General features: G+C 41.9%; 1 protein-coding gene across 1 annotated transcript in view; it reads left to right on the top strand.

Annotated features, from left to right (window-relative positions):
• The window catches only part of COL15A1 (collagen type XV alpha 1 chain), a 153101-nt gene extending 134939 nt beyond the window's left edge, over positions 1-18162 (top strand). Inside the window, exons 29-35 of the mRNA XM_065753005.1 lie at positions 4083-4147; positions 9194-9322; positions 9452-9511; positions 11147-11206; positions 12078-12263; positions 16915-17030; positions 17380-18162. Of these exons, the coding sequence (XP_065609077.1) occupies positions 4083-4147; positions 9194-9322; positions 9452-9511; positions 11147-11206; positions 12078-12263; positions 16915-17030; positions 17380-17596 (833 nt within the window). The 3' untranslated portion in view covers positions 17597-18162. The remainder of the gene's footprint in view (positions 1-4082; positions 4148-9193; positions 9323-9451; positions 9512-11146; positions 11207-12077; positions 12264-16914; positions 17031-17379) is intronic.
• Positions 18163-22181: the final 4019 nt, after the last annotated feature.

The following is a 22181-nucleotide window of genomic DNA, read 5'->3' as shown; positions in this document are numbered from 1 at the left end:
GGTAGATCGAGCTGCCAGAATTGAGGTGTCTCAGATCGATTTGGACTGGCAGAACAAAGGAGAGCTATTTTTAGCTCGGTGGGCCCATGAGACCTCAGGCCATCAAGGAAGGGATGCGACCTATAAGTGGGCTAGAGACCGAGGGGTGGACTTAACTATGGATGCCGTTGCACAGGTTATCCATGACTGTGACACATGTGCCATAATTAAACAGGCCAAGAGGATGAAACCCCTCTGGCAGGAAGGGCGATGGGAAAAGTATAAATATGGGGAGGCGTGGCAGGTTGATTATATCACCTTGCCACGAACTCGCGATGGTAAGCGTTACGTGCTCACCATGGTGGAGGTGACCACTGGGTGGCTTGAGACATACGCAGTACCCCATGCTACCGCCCGAAACACCATCTTAGGGCTCGAGAGACAAGTCCTATGGAGACATGGCACTCCAGAGAGAATTGAGTCCGATAATGGGACTCATTTCAAAAATTCTCTTGTGGATATCTGGGCCAAAGAACACGGCATTGAATGGATCTACCATATCCCCTACCATGCACCAGCTGCTGGTAAGATCGAGCGCTACAACGGGTTGTTAAAAACCACGTTGAGAGCAATGGGTGGTGGGACATTCAAGCACTGGGAGAAGCATCTGGCAGAAGCCACCTGGCTGGTCAACACTAGGGGATCAGTCAACCGAGAGGGTCCTACACAGTCCGGCTCCCTACAGACCATAGAGGGAGATAAGGTCCCTGTGGTACATGTGAGGAGCATGTTGGGAAAAGCGGTGTGGGTCCTTCCAGCCTCTGGAAAGGGCAAACCCCTCCGTGGAACCGTTTTTGCGCAGGGACCTGGGTGCACCTGGTGGGTAATGGATAAAAATGGGGACGTCCAGTGTGTCCCACAAGGGAATTTGATGCTGGGGGAATGCAGTCTGTAATTACGTGTGTATGTATGTATATATATATATATATATGTTTCTATGTAACTCATGTTATTACTGTTTGGTTATGTATAGATGTGTGTTAAGCATGATGTGATGATGTGGAATAAGGGGTGGAATGTTGTGGTTTTGTGGTTTTGATGCCGGTATTCCACATCAGAGCATCATGCAGCAGTTAAGGAGTTAATGCTGGGGGAGCAGCAGAGGGGAGGGGCGGAGCTCCGCACCGGATGCAGGCGGCGCTCGGTCTGGGCGCGTTGCTCTGGGCTGCCGTGGAGGTTCAGCACGTGTGCTTCCCCTGCGGGTCCTCCTTAGCGTAAGCTCATAGCTTTTGGTTTGAAATTTTTTCTCTCTCTTTCAATTGTTCAATTTTATTAGATTTAGTAAAGTTACCGTTCCTTCTCAAATCGTGCCGTTGTTTTCTTGTAGACCCATCCCTTCCCGCCGTTTCCCCCTCCCCCTCCCGGAGCGCGGCTCTGCTCGGGCGGCCGCGGGGCCACTGACGCAGTTTCTTTTTTCTCTCCCCTCTCCCTTCTCGGTTTTCCCTTGGGTCACTGTCACGGACAACACCGTGACAGTTGGGTGTAAAGGTGCGTCACGTAGATGCTTGTGCCCAAGAATCGAGCTACTGAAGAACAGAAAAATAACCATCAGGTAGATCGAGCTGCCAGAATTGAGGTGTCTCAGATCGATTTGGACTGGCAGAACAAAGGAGAGCTATTTTTAGCTCGGTGGGCCCATGAGACCTCAGGCCATCAAGGAAGGGATGCGACCTATAAGTGGGCTAGAGACCAAGGGGTGGACTTAACTATGGATGCCGTTGCACAGGTTATCCATGACTGTGACACATGTGCCATAATTAAACAGGCCAAGAGGATGAAACCTCTCTGGCAGGAAGGGCGATGGGAAAAGTATAAATATGGGGAGGTGTGGCAGGTTGATTATATCACCTTGCCACGATCTCTCGATGGTAAGCATTATGTGCTCACCATGGTGGAGGCAACCACTGGGTGGCTTGAGACATACACAGTACCCCATGCTGCCACCTGAAACACCATCTTAGGGCTCGAGAAACAAGTCCTATGGCGACATGGCACTCCAGAAAGAATTGAGTCCGATAATGGGACTCATTTCAAAAATTCTCTTGTGGCCATCTGGGACAGAGAACACGGCATTGAATGGATCTATCATATCCCCTACCATGCACCAGCTGCTGGTAAGATTGAGTGCTACAACGGGTTATTAAAAACAATGTTGAAAGCAATGGGTGGCGGAACATTTAAGCACTGGGAGAAGAATTTGTCAGAAGCCACCTGGTTGGTCAACACTAGGGGATCAGTCAACTGAGAGGGTCCTACACAGTCCAGCTCCCTACAGACCATAGAGGGAGATAAGGTCCCTGTGGTACATGTAAGGGGCATGTTGGGAAAAGCAGTGTGTGTCCTTCCAGCCTCTGGAAAGGGCAAGCCTCTCCGTGGAACCGTTTTTGCGCAGGGACCTGGGTGCACCTGGTGGGTAATGGATAAAAATGGGGACGTCCAGTGTGTCCCACAAGGGAATTTGATGCTGGGGGAATGCAGTCTGTAATTACGTGTGTATGTATGTATATATATATGTTTGTATGTAATTTATGTTATTGCTGTTTTGGTTATGTATAGATATGTGTTAAGCATGATGTGATGATGTGGAATAAGGGGTGGAATGTTGTGGTTTTGTGTTTTGATGCCGGTATTCCACACCAGAACATCATGCAGGCAGTTAAGGAGTTAATGCTGTTGGGAGCAGCAGAGGGGCGGAGCTCCGCACCGGATGCCAGGCGGTGCTCTGCCTGGGCGCGTTCCTGTGGGCTGCCATGGAGGTTCAGCACGTGTGCTTCCCCTGCAGTTTCCTCCTTAATGTAAGCTCACAGCTTTTGGTTTGGTAATTTTCTCTCTCTCTCAGTTGTTCAATTTTATTAGATTTAGTTAAGTTACCGTTCCTTCTCAGATCGTGCCGTTGTTTTTTTGTAGACCCATCTCTTTCCGCTGTTTCCCCCTCCCCCCGGAGCGCGCGGCTCTGCTCGCGGCTGCGTGGCCACTGACAGTTTTTTTTTCTTTTTTCCCTCCTCTCTCCCTTCTCGGTTTCCCTTGGGTCACTGTCACGGATAACACCGTGGCAGCAACTCAGCAACCCACTAAACATTAATTCTCTTACTGCTCTGTCATACCAGCTCATATCATGACTTTCTGTTTCTAATTGTATTTCTTGTTGAGCCTTTTACATTCACTCCTAGCAGTATACTAGTATATTCTCATGGATACCTTTGGATCTGTTTTGTTGCTTCTACTTTATGTATTTCTTTTCCTCTACAGGAGGAATATTCTAACTGTGCTTAATATAAGATCTGTCTAGATATTAGCTACTGAGCTTCACTGGGGTTTGCCATGATTCTCACTAGGGTTTGCATGTGGAAGCTCTTTCTTCTAAGCAGCTTCAGAGTACCATTATCATATATCGCCTTCACACAGTATTCTTCCTTTCTGTCTTCTGAATATTACTTTATCTCTCTGTATTTTCTATTCTAGAAAGCGGTGACTTTCAGTTCAAGGTGAAAAAATTCAGTACTGGAGTAGAGTGTTAGGTAATTTATGCTGTGGACTGCGATCTTAGAGCTTTGGGTTCATAGCATCAAAGGATTCTGTTGCTTTGAAACATAAGCTGAATTTACGCTTGTGATTTTTTTTAATCTCATAAAAAGTTTGATTTTATTTACTTTTATAGAAGAGGATAAAATGGCTCTCTCAAAGTCTTTATAGGTGGGAGCTGCATATTTTTAACAACAGAAGAGTGTCCTGGTCGATTTAAGTTGATCTTTATTTGCAATACCCACAGCATATTCCAATCTGTTGAATTTACCTTCCCAAAGAATAGAGGAGACTAAGTTTCATTATTGCTTTAAATAAATAAATAAAAACCTTTAGATTGAATTTTCTGTAGTTGACTTGAACACAGCTGTTCAGATCTTGGCTATCTATGGAACATGGCCACTTTAACCTCTCACTGCCTCCTAGGCTCCTAGGCAACACTGCCAGGTCCTTTCTTTCTGTTGTTCCCTCTCTCTAAACAGATGACCTTCAACATGTGCCATGTTATTGTTGTGTTTTAGCAGCCACAATGCCTGGACCACCAGGTCCTCCAGGAGAACCAGGGTCACCTGTAACCAGGAATCTGGTAAGACAACAAAATATGGAATTTGCCATTGAAACTTGTTTTCCAAGTCTATTGGGGGCCACTGTTAGCAGTGATAAAGGAGGGAATGCTCAGTCCAGTGTTTTTGTTAGATTTTTTTCTATTTTTATGAACATCATAATTAAAAAAAAATCCATACAGCTGGGAAGGGCAACATGGAAAGAAAAGAAAAAAAGCAAGCATGCAAACAAACAAACAAAAAAAACACTTCATAGCAATTCAGGTTATTTGATTTTAAGATGAAAACTGTAATCTTCCCTAACAAATGTAAAAATTGTGCCAGAAGATACACTAAAATTATTTCCTTTTCTTAATAGATGACTCAGTTGTATCCCAGATTATACCCCTGATATCCATGAAGCAAAAAGGACGACTAAGAATTATATCTTGTTAATTTCTAAATTAAATGAATATTAAAAATATTCTAAAACCTGCAGAGGTTTCACTGCAATTGTTTTCTTTTCCATGTTCTCAGGCTAGGTCAGAAAATCAAATTATCTGCATACCTTTGGCAATCATGAGAGAAGGCACTAATAAATGACCAGGTTTTTTGATCGTCTGCATCATAAATAAGGAATTAATGGGAGTGTGAATGCTTTCCCATCACAGTATCACATATTTTCTAACAATTTTTTCTTACAGAAATTCACATCCTAACAATTCTTATAATACTTACAGATGAAGGAGAAAAAAAATGGCTACAAGGTAGAGAAATGTGGTTACAGACGAGGAGCTACAAGACCAGTTAGGTCAAAAACAACGTTAAAAAAACAATATGCAAATTACTATTAACATCTGCATGATTCATAAAGCATTCATAGAAACATGCAATCATGTAGGATGGAAAAAATCTCTAAATCACCAAGACCAAGCATTAACCTAGCACTGCCAAGTCTGTCACTAAACCACATCCCTAAGGAGCACGTCTACATATCTTTTCAATACTTCCAGGGAGAGTGACCCAAGTACATTACTAGGAAACCTATACCAAAGATACACAACTGTTGAAGTGGAAAAAAACATTCCAACTATTCAACCTAAATCTCCCCTTGTGCAACTACAGACCACTTCCTTTTGTCCTATTCATAGAATCATAGAATGGTTTAGGTTGGAAGGCACCGTTAAGATCATGAAGTCCCAGTCCCCCTGCTGTAGGCAGGGACACATCCCACTACACCAGTTTGCTCAAACCCCCATCCATAACAGCCTTGAACAACTCCCAGGAAGGGAGCATCCACAAGCTCTTTGGGCAGCCAGTAGCTGCCTGAAATCTTCTCTGACCTGAAATCTTCTTGCATCCCTTTAGGGGTACCTGTATCTGCTACTTCCCTAAAGTGCCTGTATACTAATGTGGACAGCATGGGAAATAAATAGGAAGAGTTAGAGGTCTACATGTGGTTGCAAGGCCATGATCTCATAGCAGTCATGGAGACATGGTGGGACAGCTTGCATGACTGGAATGCTGCCATGGACGGCTATGCGCAGATAGCTTTCTGATGCAGGTGGTGGCAGAGACAACGAGGAGTGGGGTGTTACTGGACCTTGTTCTTACTAATAAGGATGGGCTTGTGAGGGAAGTGAAGGTCAGGGGCAGATTGGGATGTAGCGATCACAAGATGGTGGAGTTCAAGATCTTGAGCGCAAGAAGCAAACCAAAAAGTAGGATTGCCACCCTGGACTTCAGGAGAGCCAACTTTGATCTCTTCCAGGACCTTTTTGGAGCTATCCCATGGGCTAGGGTGTTAGAAGGTAAGGGGGCCTGTGAGAGCTGGTCAGCATTTAAACAGTGCTTCTTCCAAGATCAGGGTTGGTGCATCCCTGAAATCGGGCAAGGGTGGCAGGAGACCTGTGTGGATGAGCAAAGAGCTCATGCATAAACTCAAAGGGAAGAGAAAGGTCCATGAAATGTGGAAAAAGGGTCTGACCACTTGGGATGAATATAGGAATGCTGTCAGAGCCTGCAGGGATGCAATGAGTAAGGCCAAAGACAACCTGGAATTGGATCTGGCAAAGAAGAAAATGGGTAATAAGAAAGGTTTTTTTAAGTCTGTCAACAGTAAAAGAAAGACTAGGGAAAATGTGGATACCCTACTGAATGAGGACAGTGTTCTGGTAACAGGAGATGCAGAGAAGGAGGAGATACTGAACGCCTTCTTTGCTCTGTCTTCACTGTGGGAACTCCCCCCTCAGAACTCCTGGAGTGTGGGGGTAAGTGATATGGTCTGGAGAATGGAAGACTCCCCTTTGGTGAAGGAGGAGATGGTCTGAGAGTGTCCAGGCAGCGTCAGTTCTCTCTATCGTCTTTGAGAGGTCTTGGAGAATGGGAGAGGTGCCTGAATACTGGAGGATAGCCAGTGTCAGTCCAGCCTTCAAAAAAGGCAAGAAAGAGGATCCAGGGAACTACAAGCCAGTCAGTCTCACTCCTGTCCCTGGAAAGGTGATGGAACAGTTTGTCTCGCACAGCACCCTTATAACAAAGTTGAGGAAGTGTGGAGTAGATGAGTGGACAGTGTGGTGGATTGAGAATTGTCTGACTGGCAGAGCTCAGAGGGTTGTGATTGGTGGTCCAGTCGGAGGCCTGTACTTAGTGGTATTCCTCAGGGGTCAGTGCTAGGTCCAGTCCTGTTTAGCATCTTCATCAATGACTTTGATGATGGTAGAGTCTACCCTAAGCAAGTTTGCTGATGATACAAAGCTGGGAGGAACGGCTGAGGGAGGCTGGCTGTGCTGCTATTCAATGAGACCTGGACTGGCCGGAGAGTTGGGCAGAAAGGAACCAGATGAGGTTTAACAAGAGCAAATATCAAGTCTTGAAGCTAGGGAGGAATAACTGTATGCTCTGGTACAGGTTGGGGGATGATCTGCTGGAGGAGAGATCTGAGAAGGTCTGTCCTGCTGGATGACAGGTTGGCCATGATGACAGTGGTGTGCCTTGGTGGCCAAAAAGGCCAATGGTATCCTGAGGTTCATTAAAAAGAGTGAGACCAGCAGGTTGAAGATGATCCTCCTCCTCTACTTTGCCCTGGTGGGGCTTCACATGGAGTATTGTGTCCAGTTCTGGGCTCCCCAGTACAAAGAAGACAGGGACCTCCTCGAAAGAGTCCAGCAGAAGGCTACAAAGTTGATAAAGGGTGTAGAACACGTCCATTATGAGGAAATGTTGTGAGACCTGGGACTGCTCAGCCTGGAAAAAAGAAGACTTTGAGTCAGGGATCTGATTCATGTCTGTAAATACCTCAAGAGTGGGAAGCAAAAGAATGAGGCTGAACTCTTCTCAGCAGTGTATGGTGATAGGACAAGGGGAAATGGTCACAAACTGAGGCATAGGAAGCTCTGCACGAATGTGTGTGGGAACTTCTTCACAGTGAGGGTGACAGAGCACTGGCACAGGCTGCCCAGAGGGGTGGTGGAGTCTCCTTCTCTAGTGATTTGCAAGTCCCACCTGGATGCCCACCTGTGCAACCTGGTCTAGGGAGACTGCTTTGGCAGAGGGGTTGGACTATATGATCTCTAGAGGTCCCTTCCAACCCATGTAATTCTGTGATTCTGTGATTCAGTGTCCCACCACCCACACAGTAATCAATTTCTTCCTAATATCTAGTCTAAATCTACCTTCTTCCAGTTTAAAATAATTTCCCCTCTTCCTGTTTCTACATGCCTGTATAAAACGTCCTCCTCAGCTTTCCTGTAGGCCCCCTTATAGGGGGGGTTATAAGGTCCACCTGGAGCTTTCTCTTCTCTAGGCTAAAGATCCCCTGCTCTCTCTGCCTATACTCACAGAGGCAGTGTTCCAGCCCTCTGATCATCTGTCTCCTCTGGACCTGCTCCAGCAATTCTGTCCTTCTGGTGATGGGAGCCCCAGAACTGGTTGCAGTGCTCCAGGTGTAGACTCACAAGAGCAGAGTAGAGGGGCAGAATCAATTCCCTCAATTTTTAGGTCACATTTCTCATGATGCAACTCATGATACAGTTGGTCTTCTGGGCTGTAAGCGCACATTGTTCGTTAATGCTGGATCTCTCTTCAACCAACACCCCCAAATCCTTTTCCTCAGGGCTGCGCTCAAGACATTCTCCACCCAACCTGTATCTGTGTTTGGGATTGCCCTGACCTAGGTGCAGGACCTTGCACTTGTCCTCGTTGAATTTCACAAGGTTGGCATGGGCCCATCTCTCAAGCCTGACCAGGTCCCTCAGGATAGCATCCCTTCCCTCTCGCTTGTCCATTGCACCACTCAGCTTCATGTCACTCAGTGTCATCTGCAGACTTGCTGAGGTTGCACTTTCCTGATTCTATTTCTGTACATTTGGACTACACCCCAGTGTTCTTCCTAGGCCATGTGTCACTGCTCCCACTCCATGTATATGTCCTTCTTAAGCTTCAGTTTAACCATCAGGTTCTTGTTGAGCTATGCTGGTTTCCTGCCTCCTCTACTGGAGGGTTCTTGTGCTCTCAGAAATGCATCTTATAGAAGTGCTTGCTCTCCTCTGTTTCTTTGTCCTAAAAGAAGCTTTCTAAAATGATGTTTGGACTTCGACAAGGTTTTATCTCAACTTAAATGTATCATTACCTCATCTGAATTCACTCCATTATTAGTGTTCATTTTCACTCAGATGCCTGATTTAAAATTTCATCCCATGAAAATCAAAAGAAGGAATATCTGAATAAATTATGTTAATATGATCACAAAAACAGTATGAAAAATGCATCTACAATTGCATATATTAATCAAATCTTACCAAGTCTCCTTGCTGAGGTCCCTTCCTAACGCTCATATTTCATCTTGTATGCTAAATTTTAAAGACATAATCATCTTACTCTATACAGAATAAACTATTTGTATAGTTCCATTAAAATCCACAGAATGGTGAGGTTGATATGCCAAAGTATGTCTTTGTTAAAGTTTTTTTTTTATGAAGTGATGTTAAACCAACTTTATGAGAGTTTCTTAAGCAAAAAGCCATGACATTAGTGTGTTCAAATGAAACTTATATTTAACTTGCAAAATGTTTTGTATTGCTGTTTGACAGGTAACAACATTTCAAAACATTGAAGGTATGTTGGAAAAGGTTCATTTGGTAACAGAAGGTACACTAATCTATCTCAGAGAAACCAGCGAGGTTTTTATCCGTGTTCGAAATGGATGGAGAAAATTGCAGGTACTGCTGGACTATCCTATCCTTTCCAGCTCTCTTACTCAAAATAGAGTAGTGGATATTTTTACAGGGATGGAGAAGCAGCTACTACTCATATGGTTTTCTTTATTTTTCCTTTTTCTGTTCTTTCAGCTAAGTGAGCTAATTCCTGTCCCAGATGAGAGCCTTCCTCCTCCAGCTGCATCAAGTTATGTAAGTACAAAATATTTGACTGTGAAAAACTGAGTCTAAATGTGTAAAAACAGGTGATAAACTGGCAGAATTTGCAGGCATCTGCATAACATGATTTTCTTCTGAGACCTGTCAGTTCAAAATACCACTAAATAAGCTTGCAAACTAGTTCATGCTGGCCAGCCATTAGTTTTTTACATTATATTATGAGAATCCAAACATGGCAGAGGCAAAGCATCCTCTATAAAAAGCAGGACAAAGCAGACTGCCTACTAAAAAAAAAAAAAATCAGTGTTCAGTTTCATAACACTGAATTCGGTTGTATCAAACTCTAGTTCCTGCCACGGAAGTTTAGAAAAATACCTCTGACAAGCAGGCTTTCTCTACAGTTTTATAGTCCTTTATTCGTAATACATCATTATCATCTTTATACAGGTTGCTGAAACATAGTCTTGTTGAAAACAGGTTAATTGATCTGACTGCTGCAATAATGAAAGGGCAAGAGAATGCTAGGAAGGAGCAGGAGAAGGAAGATGACCAGGGGAAAAATGTAATTGGAGTAGATCAGAAAGAAGTTCACTTAGCTCACTGGTTAGGTGTCTTGATCTCATGTTACAAGAAATGGTCTGCAATCTCTAGCTGACACCACAATTTTCCCAAGTGCAACTTTCACTGACTTACTACTTATGCTTTCTATGACTAGAGAAGAAAATGCTGCTGTTTCTGAATTAGCTATGCATTCCACACATTTGGGAGAGGGAATTACTGAGGCCTGAAGAAATGTTCCCACTCATTACACTTTCTGTTTACACATTTTTCTTATCCTTTCTATTTTACTTTACCTCAACTGGTCTTCTGTGCCAAGGGCAGGCTACTTCCATGCAGGACTCCAGGTGGACTCTGGCACTGACAGAGTGTTGTAAAATGGTTACACTCAGATTTAGAAAGTCAGTTCTGTCTGGGTGTTGTGGTTTAACCCAGCAAGCAGCTAATTACCATACAGCCTTTCACTCACTCCACCTTGTCCAAGTGAGATGGGAGAAACAATAGTAAAAATCATATGATGTCATATGATATGGAATATGCTGCACTCAGGGACATGATTTCGCATGGGTAGTTAGAGTTAGGGCAGGTTAGGTTAGGTTGTAGTTTGACTTGATGATCTTGAAGGTCTTTTCCAACCTGAGCGATCCCTTTGACCAGTATAGGTCAGGTTGTCCTTGTTCTGTCCCTTCCTAGCTCCTTGTGTCCCCTAGCTCCCTTGCTGGCAGGACCGTACAAAAAGATGAGGAAACCGAGGTGCCCTTGGCTCTGTACAGTGCCATTCAGCAACAATAGCAACTTTGTTTTATGAACATTGGTTTTCTCCTAAAACTAAAACATGGAATTATACCAGACACTATGGAGAAAAACAACTCTGTCCAAGCAGAAACCAGGACATTAGGACAGCATTCAAACACATATTTATGTGACAGACTAAATTTATTATATATAAAGTATACATGGATACGTGATTCAAGTTTATTTTTCTGAGGCAGAACAGTTCCAGATTTCCCAGCATTCAGTGTTTGCTTTACTTAGAATATCATTGAGTAACTAAAATTCTGATCTGAGTATCATGCTTAACATATATATCTGCATGTGTTAAAATAACAGGAATTTCAATCTCTGCCAATACCAAATCCAATATCAAATGTGAACAGTGGAAAACCAGCGGTAAGTATGAGTTCTGTATTACAACTTTTTACTGTGTTTTGAAACATTATAATTTCTGTATTCAGGGAGATGTGTAATATTTCATCCTCAAATTCACAGATTTTGCTTCAGAAAGTTAAAAGTACCTTTTTAAAATCAGTTTATAAATCTCAGAGAATTCTAAGTGATTTCCTGGACAACTTTTGTCTCCTAACTTCTTTTATATCTGATTTTGAGTTAGGAATACCTCTTCACTTAGTGATTGTACCAAGAAATCTGCAGCACATTAATTTCTAAGCTAACAATTGTGTTACAATGAAATCATCAAAATACTAGTTAGAATTTTTTCTATCTTCATGATGCTGCTTGTTTTTAAATAGATACTTTAGAATATAAGCTTTCTCTTAAAATACTTTAAATATTTGTCAAGGAAAGTAAAATAACAGAGTTACATGTAAAACAAAGATTTTGACTAGTTCTTGCATTTGTATGGTTTGAATAGAGTATGCTACCATTTGTATTTGGTAGCAGTGAATTTTTAAGTGATGTATGGTTGCCTCTTACTATTTATTTCCAGGACTATGTGATTTTGGATTTTACTTGGATTTTGTTGTTGTTGTTGTTTAAAAAATATTAGCTACTTTTAATAGTTTTATTTTTTAGGAGCATATATATAATCTTCATGGTTTCCCAGCTGTTCAAAAAATAAATAAGTGTATTATGGGCTGCATAGATTTTAGAAATATAATATTATGATGGCAAATAACTTCTATATGGGTATGGAAGGTACTATATCTTCTGCTAGCAAGGGATGGGGCCTAGTTGTTTCAAATATATGTTTTTTCACATTATAAACTTCTTTTAAATTGTGGTTTTCTTCTCATCTCTCCAGCTGCACCTGGTGGCTTTAAACTTACCATTTTCTGGTGACGTGAGAGCAGACTTTCACTGTTTTCAACAGGCTCAGCAAGCAGGTTTGATGACTACCTATAGGGCCTTTCTCTCATCACATTTACAAGATCTGGTCACAGTTGTCAGAAAAACAGACCGGAACAATTTACCAATAGTAAATCTTAAGGTAAAAATCAGTGCTTAGTACTTGTTAGATTATGCTGAGTTCTGGGTGTCCCAAAATCTTTGGAAAATGGGAAAAGCACAAAGCTTCAGTGCAAGCTGTGTTTTATAAAGAAGTTTTGCTTCATATTTTGGAGTCAGGCTCCAAGAGGAAAAAGGTAGTAATGAAGTTACAGGCTCATATTTCCTTTGCCTTTCTAAGGGTTACTTTTTTTAAGTGTCCTAAAGTTTGTGGTAGAAATAAATCTGTGAGAATGGCTTACTTCAGGTATGCTTTTGCTTTGTCAACAGTCTGGTGTTCATTGTTCTGGATATTTTTTATATCAACACAGAAAAGTGTTTTTTTGTTGGTTTTTTTTTTTGTCTCAAAGGTAGTTACTATGCTCTAATTTCTAGTATGACTACAGAGCACAGTAGACTAAGATGATTTTTCTTCTCATTTCTTAACACAAAAGCAAATTCTATGCTTAGGAGTGATGCTGGATTTATCCCAATAAATGTGGGGAGAAAGTCTGAGAAGTCTGCAACATGAGTCAAGTTGTGATCTCACATAAACACGCACATTCTAAAACTGAGGAAAGAAACCAAGTTTTTGTGGTATTGGGTGGCTCCCAGAGAAGAACAGCCAAATAAACCAAAAGAAATAACTCATGATGATTGAAAAATGATGAATAGATGCTACTCTGAAACATATGCCAGCCTTGGGGGAAAAAAAAAAAATAAAGATAAAGTCATTCCTTCTACTGGAAGAAAAACTTCAAAACAGTTCAAGAGGTAGCGTGATACAAAGCTTTCGACTTTCACATTTGCAACGTCTGTCACAACATTGTGGCAGAATTATACAGAATTTGTATTTCCATTGAAAACTATCCCTGTATCTTCTCTTTAGCTAAGTTCTTGTAATCAATTCCTTGAGGAATGAGAATAGATGGAAGGAGAGGTATTTGTGCAAGTTCACCCACCAAGGTCAGGTCATACAAACCCTTGTAGCAAGTGCAGCAGAAAGACCAGCACCATGAAGAAACAGCAGGGAGTTGTAGTGTGGGCAACTACCTCCTCAAGGGACTGAATTATCTTCACAGGAAAGTTTTTTGCCTCCCTGGGGCTCAGATCAGGGATGGCAAACAGAAGGATTACGAGCAGTTTTCATATTATTACCTACTCCTGATCTTTTATGTGGGTACCAACAATGTCAAATCAAGGAGCCAGAGTCTTTCAAAAGAGGTTTCAGGGCCATGTGAAGATACCTTAAGGATTCAAGAAGAGAGATAAATATATTCCTCAATTCTCCTACTAATAGTAAGAGACAGGCAAGTGCAGGTCATCAATGCCTGGCTCCAAGAATGATACCTCCACCAGAATTTTGGATTTTAACTGTCATGAAACACACTTGGAGTCTTGCTGAGGCCTGATAGGATAAACCTCTTAAAGGGGGAAACATCTCTTGGCCTAAATGTGGCAAGACCGAATTAAAGAGCTTTACACTAGGATCAATGAGGGAAGAGGAAACCATTTGGAATGCAAAGCCAAGGGCTGGTACATCACAGTGAGAGTGGTAAAGTTAATGGGGACATCTGTGCCACTCCAGGGAGCACTGCAGGAGCACATTTGAAATGCTTGTATACCAATACATGCAGTGTGAGCAATATATAGGATGAACTGGAAGCTTTGGTCCTTTCCTAGGGTTATGATATCATTGGTATTAATGAGACTTGCTGGAATGAGTCCCGCGGCTGGAATGTTGGGATTGGCTGTCCAGGAGGGACGGGCAGGGCAGGTGATATGGAGGTGTCAGACTGTATGTAAATGAGAGATTAGACTGGTACAGCCTTTACACTTAGGGATAATGTGGTAGAAATCCTGTGGGTGAGGATCAAGGAGATGAATAACAATGATGTCATTGTGGGTGTGTACTGTTGACCACCCATGCAGGACAATAGCTCAGATAAGGTATTCTATAGGCAATTAGGAGAAATCTCTGGACCAGTTGCCCTTGTCTTTATAAGAGATTTCAACTTCCCAGACATATATCATTCTGCTGCAACAAGCAGCAGCACCTTCTCAGTAGGTTGTCTGCAAGAGCTCTGCTCCTTCTGAACCCAAAAACACTTCCTATGAAGACTCAGAGGAACAAAGATGGTGAAGGGTCTAAAGAGCAAAATTTATGAGGCTGCTGAGGTCACTTGGTTTGTTCAGCCCAGAGAAGAGGAGGCTGAGGGGAGGCCTCATGGCAGCCTACAGCTTCCTCACAAGGGGAATTGAGGGACAAGTACTGATCTCTGCGCTCTGGTGACAGTAATAGGACCCAAGAGAGTGGCATGGAGCAGCATCAGTTGGCAGTCAGGTTGACTATTAAGAAACAATTCTTCAAGAGTATGATCCGGTCTTTGAATGAACTCCCCAAAAAAGTGGTCACAGCACCACTCCTGCCAGAGTTCAAGAAGCATTTGGACAATTCTCCAGTTCTCTCCTTTTTGAGTGATCTTGTGTGCAGCCAGAAGGTGGGCACATTGGTCTCTGTTCCATTTCAACACAGAATATTATATGATTCCAAGCAAGCCTGGGATATTCCTAAAGCACAATGAAGATAATTTCCTGTCACAAGCACTCAGGAAGACAAATAGAAAAGAAGCCCTCCTAGATTTGTTTGAGAATAGAGAAGACCTTGCAGGACATGTGATGGTAGATGGCTGGCTTGGTCACAGTGATAATAGTCAAGTTAAAATTTTTGGTGTAAAGAAAAAAAGTCAGCAGCACTGCCAGTTTGCATTTTAAAAGAGCAGCTTTAAGCTACTCTGGGAGCTAGTTAGCAGTGTCCTCTGGGAACTGTCTCTAGAGGGTTTAGAGGCCTGTGAGAGATCGTCTCTTTTCAAGTATCACTATTAAAAAGGCCAGAAGCAGGGAATCCTGTTGTGTAGTAAGTCAAGCATGTGGGCCAGAAGAATGGATGAAAAACTTAATGTGAGCCAGCAGTGTGTTCTTTCAGCTCAAAAAGCATGTGGAATCCTAGGTTCCATCAGGAAAGGGGTGGCTAGCAGGGACAAGGAGGTGACTGTCCCTCTCTGCTCTGCACTTGTGAGGGCCCATCTGGAGTACTGTGTCCAAGTCTGGAGCCTCCAGTACAAGACAGAGAGCTGTTGGAGTGGGTCCAGAGGAGAGCCACGAAGATGATCAGGGGGCTGAAGCACTTCCCCTACAATAGCAGGCTAAGGGAGCTGCCAGAGAAGGCAGCTGTGGGGTGACCTAATTGCAGCCTTTCAGTACCTAAGGGGAGCCTATAAACAGGAGGGGAGTAAACTCTTTGAAAGGGTAGATAACAGCAGGACAAGGGGAAATGTTTTTAAGTCGCAAGAGGGAAGATTTAGATTGGATGTCAGGGGGAAGTTCTTTACAATGAGAGTGGTGAGGTGCTGGAATGAGCTGCCCAGAGAGGTTGTGGATGCCTTGTCCCTACAGGTGTTCAAGGTCAGATTGGATGGAGCCCTGGGCAGCCTGGTCTAGTATTAAATGGGGAGGTTGGTGGCCCTGCCTGTGGCAGGAGGGTTGGAGATTCATGATCCTTGAGGTCCCTTCCAAGGAACCATTCTGTTGTTCTGTTCTAACAATTCCTTAGACAGTTAAAAGAAGAAATAGAGGAAATGTGGAAATAGAGGTAAAGAGATGACATCCAAAGGGACTTAGATAGACTCCAGATATGGGCCTATGCAAATCTCATGAAGTTCAACAGGTCCATGTTGGGGCAATTCCCAGTATCAGTACAGACTGAGCGATTAATGGATTGAGGGTAGCCTTGTGGAGAAGGAATTGCGGGTATTGAATGACAGACTAGATAATAGCAGTGTGCACTGGCAGCCAAAAGCCAACTGTATCCTGGACTTAATCAAAAGTGATACAGCCAGCCAGGCAAGGGAAGTGACTCTCCCACTTCATTATGCAGATGTATTACGTGGCCCCCAGAGGATGGCCATGAACATGATCAGAAGGCTGGAATACCTCTCCCATAAATATAGGTTGAATGAGTTTGGGTTGTTTAGCTTAAAAAAGACTCAGGGGATACCCTATTGCAGCCTTCCAACACTTAAAGGATGCATACAAGAAAGATGCAGAGGGACTGTTTACCAGCAAGTGTAGTAACAGGAGAAGGTATAATGGTTTTAAACTAAAACAGTAGATTTGACTAGAAGGAAGAAATCCTTCACTGTGATAGTGGTGAGGCACTGGAATAGGTTGCCCAAAGAAGATGCCTCATCCCTGGAGGTGTTCATGGTCAGACTGGATGGGTCTTTGGACAGTCTGGTCTAGAGAGAGGACTCTCTGCCCATGGCAAGGGGTTGGAACTACATGATCTTTAAGATCCCTTATAACCCAAACCATTCTATGATTCAATGACTATGATCAAGCTGAATATCTAGAGTGACAATAGAGCAGAGATGAAACTATAAGGCAAAGGTGTGGATCAGAGAGCTCTTTGCACAGAGGTGATAGATGAGTTCATTCAGAAGCATCATGCAGAATCCAAGATGTGAAAGCTAGAATCCTAAATGTTTTTAAAAGAAGGTAAGATTTTAGATTTGTAGAGGAGTCTTATAAAAATAAAGTATGATGTAGTTTTCAGGTTTATTGTGTTTATAAACATAGCACTGAAATTTTAACAGGGAGAAACACTTTTCAACAACTGGGAATCTATATTTAATGGAAATGGTGGGCAATTCGACATTCATGTTCCAATATACTCCTTTGATGGGAGGAATGTCATGACAGATCCTTTCTGGTGAGTTTATGATACTATCTTTTAAGTTCTACACGTCATTTATTTTTAAAAGATAGTACAAGTGGGTGACTTGAAACGTGATGAAAAATTCTCCATTTTCTTCTGCAATCTTTCTTCTTCATTTCAGATAGGCTACAACTGAGACTGTTTTCTCCTTTTCCGCCTTTGCATTCTGCCTTCATCTTTCCATACCCACTCTTTGCTTCAAGCAGAAGGAGTACAAAAAATAATGGTTACATAGTATGAACAGAACAAGGTCACTATATGTAGGCATGCAGTTGAATTAAAATACGTATGTATTAAAAATGATTTTTCTTACAGCAAATAACTTATTAACATCACTTTTCAGGCCTCAAAAAATAATATGGCATGGTTCAACTACAAATGGGATTCGACTGGTCAGCAATTACTGTGAAGCCTGGCATACAGCTGATTTGGCAGCTATGGGACAAGCATCACCGCTGAAGATGGGGAAACTTCTTGATCAGAAAGCATATAGCTGTAATAATCAGTTTATTGTTCTCTGTATTGAAAATAGTTTTGTATCTGACCCCCAGGGAAAATAACTCACTTATATTATGACAGAAAAAGCTGACACACAAGATTCATTTGTGATGGTGTAAATATTTTATTTTTTGTAATTGCGTATTTCAGGAAAAAACAGCCAAAGAAAACATACCTCAACACAAACCATATTCCAGTTAGGTGGACCATTCAGTGTTCATGAGGCACACTTAAAGCTTTTCTTTCTACCCAACCTTTGTATGGTTCAAGATATGCCAACATTTCACTCAGTTTCTTGTCTTTCTAACTGAAAGATCAGTGAAGGGCACTAGTCAAGTATGGGCTACGAGAGAGATTCAGTAGCCTGCCTCAATGATAAGTTTTGCAGATAAGTCTTCTTTTCACTTGCATAGATTTTGAATATCCAAAGCACTATTTGAATATATAATAGAATGGCCTGAATTGGAAGGGACTTTGCCATGGGGAGGCTTGTCAACCACTAGATCAAGTTGTCCAGGAACCCAATCAACCTGGCCTTCCACACTTCCAGGGATGGGGATCCACAGCTTCTCTGGCCAACCTGTTCCAATGCCTCACCAACTTCTCAATAATAAATAAAATGATAAAATAAAAATAATAAAAATAAAATAAAATCCTCTTAATATCTAATCTGAATCTCCCTTACTTTACTTTAAAATCATTCACCTTTGTCTTCTTGCTATCTAACCATTTATAAAGTTGTTCTCCCTGCTGATTATAAGCTACTTTTAAGCACTGGAAAGCTGCCATGAGGTTTACCCCAGAGCCTTCTCTTCTCTTATTCTCCTCTTCTTTTCTTATTCTCTTCTGAATAAGCAAGGCTCCCTCTTCATATGAGAGGTGCTCCAGCCCTCAGATCATCTTTCTGGCCCTCTACACCTGCTCCAACTGCTCCTCGTCTTTCTTGAGGTGAGGAAGCCAGATCTGGGGGCAATACTCCACGAGGGAGCCCACAATGGAAGAGTAGAGAACAGTCTCACCCTGCTAGCCATCCCTCTTTTGATGCAGCCAAGGCTGCAAGAACATACTGCTGGCTCATGTCAAGCTTTTTGGCCATGAGGACTGCTAGTCCTCCACAGGACTGTTCTTAACGAGTCTTTCTCCCAGACTGTACACATATATAACATTGTCCCAACCCAAGTACAACACCTTGCACTTAGCCTTATTGAACCTTACTAGGTTCATGTGGGCCCGCTTCTTGAGCTTGTTACGGTCCCTTTAAATGACATCTCTTTCAGTTTGTTGTCAAACTTGCTGAGGGTGCACTTGATCCCAGTGTATACGTCTTTGATAAAGATACTGAGCACCAGTCTCAACTTGGACCCCCTAGGGACACTACTCATCACAAGCCTCCACCTGGACATAAAGCAACTGAAATGCAATCCTCTGACTGTGATTATTCTATCAATTCCTTATTCACCAAATAGTCCACTCTTCAAATCCTTCTCTCTTTATGATAAAGATGTGGTCTTGCAGAAGCCTATGTACATGACATCTGTTGCTCTTCCTTTGTCCATTGATGCCTTTGCTCCAGTTTAGATGGACACCAGATTGATCAGGCACAACCTGCCCTTGGTGAAACCATGGCTGTCTTAGATCACCTCCTCATCTTGAGTATGTCTTAACATAGCTTCCAAGGAAGATCATCTTCATTCATTTTCTTCCCAGGCATAGAGCTGAGGCTTACCAGCCTGTAGTTTTCTGGCTTCATTTCTCCTTAAAAATGGGAGTAACATTTCCATTTTTCAAATAACCAAGGAATCTACTTGACAGCCACGACTTTTTGAATATTATTTTGAGTGGCTTGGCAACCACATCAGCCTTCAGGACTCTAGCTTGCATGTCATCAGGCCCCATAGACTTGTACACATTCAGTCTCATTAAGTGGTACAGAACTTGCTCTATTTTATTCCCCCTACTCCCACTTAAAGGTTCTAGGACTTGAGAGATTTGGGAAGCCTGACTGTCAGTGAAGACTGAAACAAAGAACTTTTTGAATACCTGACCTTTTTCATGCCTTTTGCAGTCAGTTCTCACTTCCAATTTATCAGAGAGAATATAGCCTCTTCGGCCTGTGTCTTCTGACCAATATACATGTAGAATCCCTTGCTATTCTTTTCATCCCTTGTCAACTTCAGTTCCAAGTTTGCCTTGGCTTTCCTGATCCTGTCTCTGCATGTTCAGACAGCATCCCTGTATTCTTCACGGGCAATATGTCCCTACTTCCACTGTTTGTATATTTCATTCTTATCCATTTGTCTTCCTTGCAAGTCCTTGTTTAGCTATGCTGGTTTTCTGACTCCTGTGTTTGATGTATGTATATATACATACTGTCCCATGTGTACTGAGCTAATAAGGGATGGTGCTAAATTTTACAGGGATGGACTTGTCAAAAAGCTTTAAGAACAAAGGAGCTTGCATCCTTGGAGTCTCAATGGAGATTCAGTACTAATACATAAATATCTAACTCCCAGAAGACTTACAGATTACAACCTGTTGTTTGCACATTAATTTAGCAGCCATTTTTTTTTCCACCATAGATTCTGGAAATAGTGTTTTATGCAGGAGGACTGAACCTAGATAAACCTGGTCCTTATTCTGGTGCTATTGTTACCAAGAAACCTGGAGCAATGTTAATAAATAGCATCCTGTTTTAACTGGCAGAACCCGATTAGGGTTTTTGTGAACTTACCCTTCTGACATTCACATAGTGAAAGAAGTATTAATATAAAATCACAGCATCAGGAACAGCAGTCACTATTAAATGCTATTATTCCTCACAAGCAGTATCACCATATCTTGTCTCTTGCCTAAGTATTTGCCTACTAAATACTCTAAAAAAAGCACTTACTTGGTTTTTATATGGCAGTAACTATGGTAGTCAAGCATCATATTATTATTTTTAAAGATTTAACCTGGAGACTAGGTTGCAAATACTTACCAAATTGGTGACAAATTGAGTACTAAATTGCTAGGCAGCTTCTTTCAAAATCGAGAGAAGACAAATCGTATTTACTACACTAAACTGATCTAATTATTATGTAACATAAGGATGTGAAATCCAGCCTTATTTCTTTAATTTACCATAAAAGCATATAAAGTCAGCTTAATCATATCTTCTTTTTTCTTTGAAAAGATGAGATTTTATTATTACATGTTAATGAGGCAAAAAATTGTTTATATTACACTTTAAACGTATGCAAAACAACTAATTTCACTCATTTATAGTCCATCCCTTCCCCTAACATGCTAAGCATTCTTGAGAAATGCTAAGTTCCTTCTGTTTGAAGAGTTGGAAGATGTACACTGGGATTTCATTCTGAATCAAGTGGGAAAATAAATTGTTTTACATGCAGATCTCAGCTTCTCCAAGTTGGGATAATGAGTGTTTATGATTGCAGTCAGTAATTATAAGTAATTAATAATAACCTGAACCCTTACCCTATCCCCAATAATTAAAGTCAGTTCTTATGCTTCCACTCCTGAACTAGAGCCATCAGTTACAGGGACTTGGATATTCCTTGCCTACAACTGTAATATCAGGGAGATGAAATCACAGAGTGCTTAAGAGTGGGGGGCGGGGGGGGAGAGGAGGGAGGGGGGAGGGAAGACTAATAAGCATGCAGTTTTTAAGAGATACTAAACTTGCATTTAAATCTGACCCAAAATAAACACGTGCTGCATTCTGCTTGTATCAGTCATTTGTGGAATTAATTTCTTTCTGTACCCTGGATAGCTATTAGAGCTTAGCAGGAAACTGAGGTAGTCAGACACCATCAATGTGGTGCCAGGGATGTCTTAACTGTTGCTTCCCACCTCTAACATCAGTTGACAAGGCTATAAGATCTATTGTACATTCTTCAACTTTATACACGAAGCTGTCCCAGTGCCAAGTACACTTGCAGTGTTCACATGCCTGCTAGGCAGCTAAGCTAAGCTGGAATCAATAGGAGAGACCTGTTAATAAGCTGAAGTTTCCCTTTGATAAACCAATCTCTGTCATTACAACCAGAGCCAACGAGGTTCTTTATACTTCCTGGTATAAATGCAGAGATATAGTAATGTTTCTCAAGTGTATGACAGACAAATTAGACCCAGTACTTAAATTAGTTTCCCTATTAAAGCTGAATACTTCTGAAGTTCAGCACAAAGGTCAAGAGTACTTGAGGAAGATTTGCTAATTCTGGTAAGCAACTGTGTTTAAAGCAAATGAATCTATCATCTAGACTAGCACCAGATCGCTGTTGAAAGGTGTAATGGTTTTACTGTTATTAGTATTCCACATCATAAATCAAGCAGTGCACTGGGAGTTAATGCTTCAGCTCCAGTCTTGGAAGAGAATGAACAAACTACATCTCCCAGAAGACTTCATTATTCCATTTCTATTTTCCCTTCAGAGGGAAAAGGTAAAAGTAATTGGGAGTCATGAGACTGCTCTTTTTCTGCTCATCTCTGTGGTGTGTGCTCTTCAGCCATCTTGTCTACAGCATTAGAGTTAAGGCCTTCAGTTTTGGACGCTCTCTCGTTTGATTTATTAGTTTAAATTCCATTTATATTGTATTGTATTGTGTTATCTTGCATTCCTCTATCATATTTAGTATATTAAGT

This window comes from Cyrtonyx montezumae, unplaced genomic scaffold (assembly GCF_038088225.1).
Source record: "Cyrtonyx montezumae isolate F1298 unplaced genomic scaffold, pur_monq_1.0 scaffold_8, whole genome shotgun sequence".
Classification (NCBI taxonomy): domain Eukaryota; kingdom Metazoa; phylum Chordata; class Aves; order Galliformes; family Odontophoridae; genus Cyrtonyx; species Cyrtonyx montezumae.
Note: the sequence above shows the minus strand (reverse complement) of the source record. Positions and strands in the feature narration are given on the sequence as shown.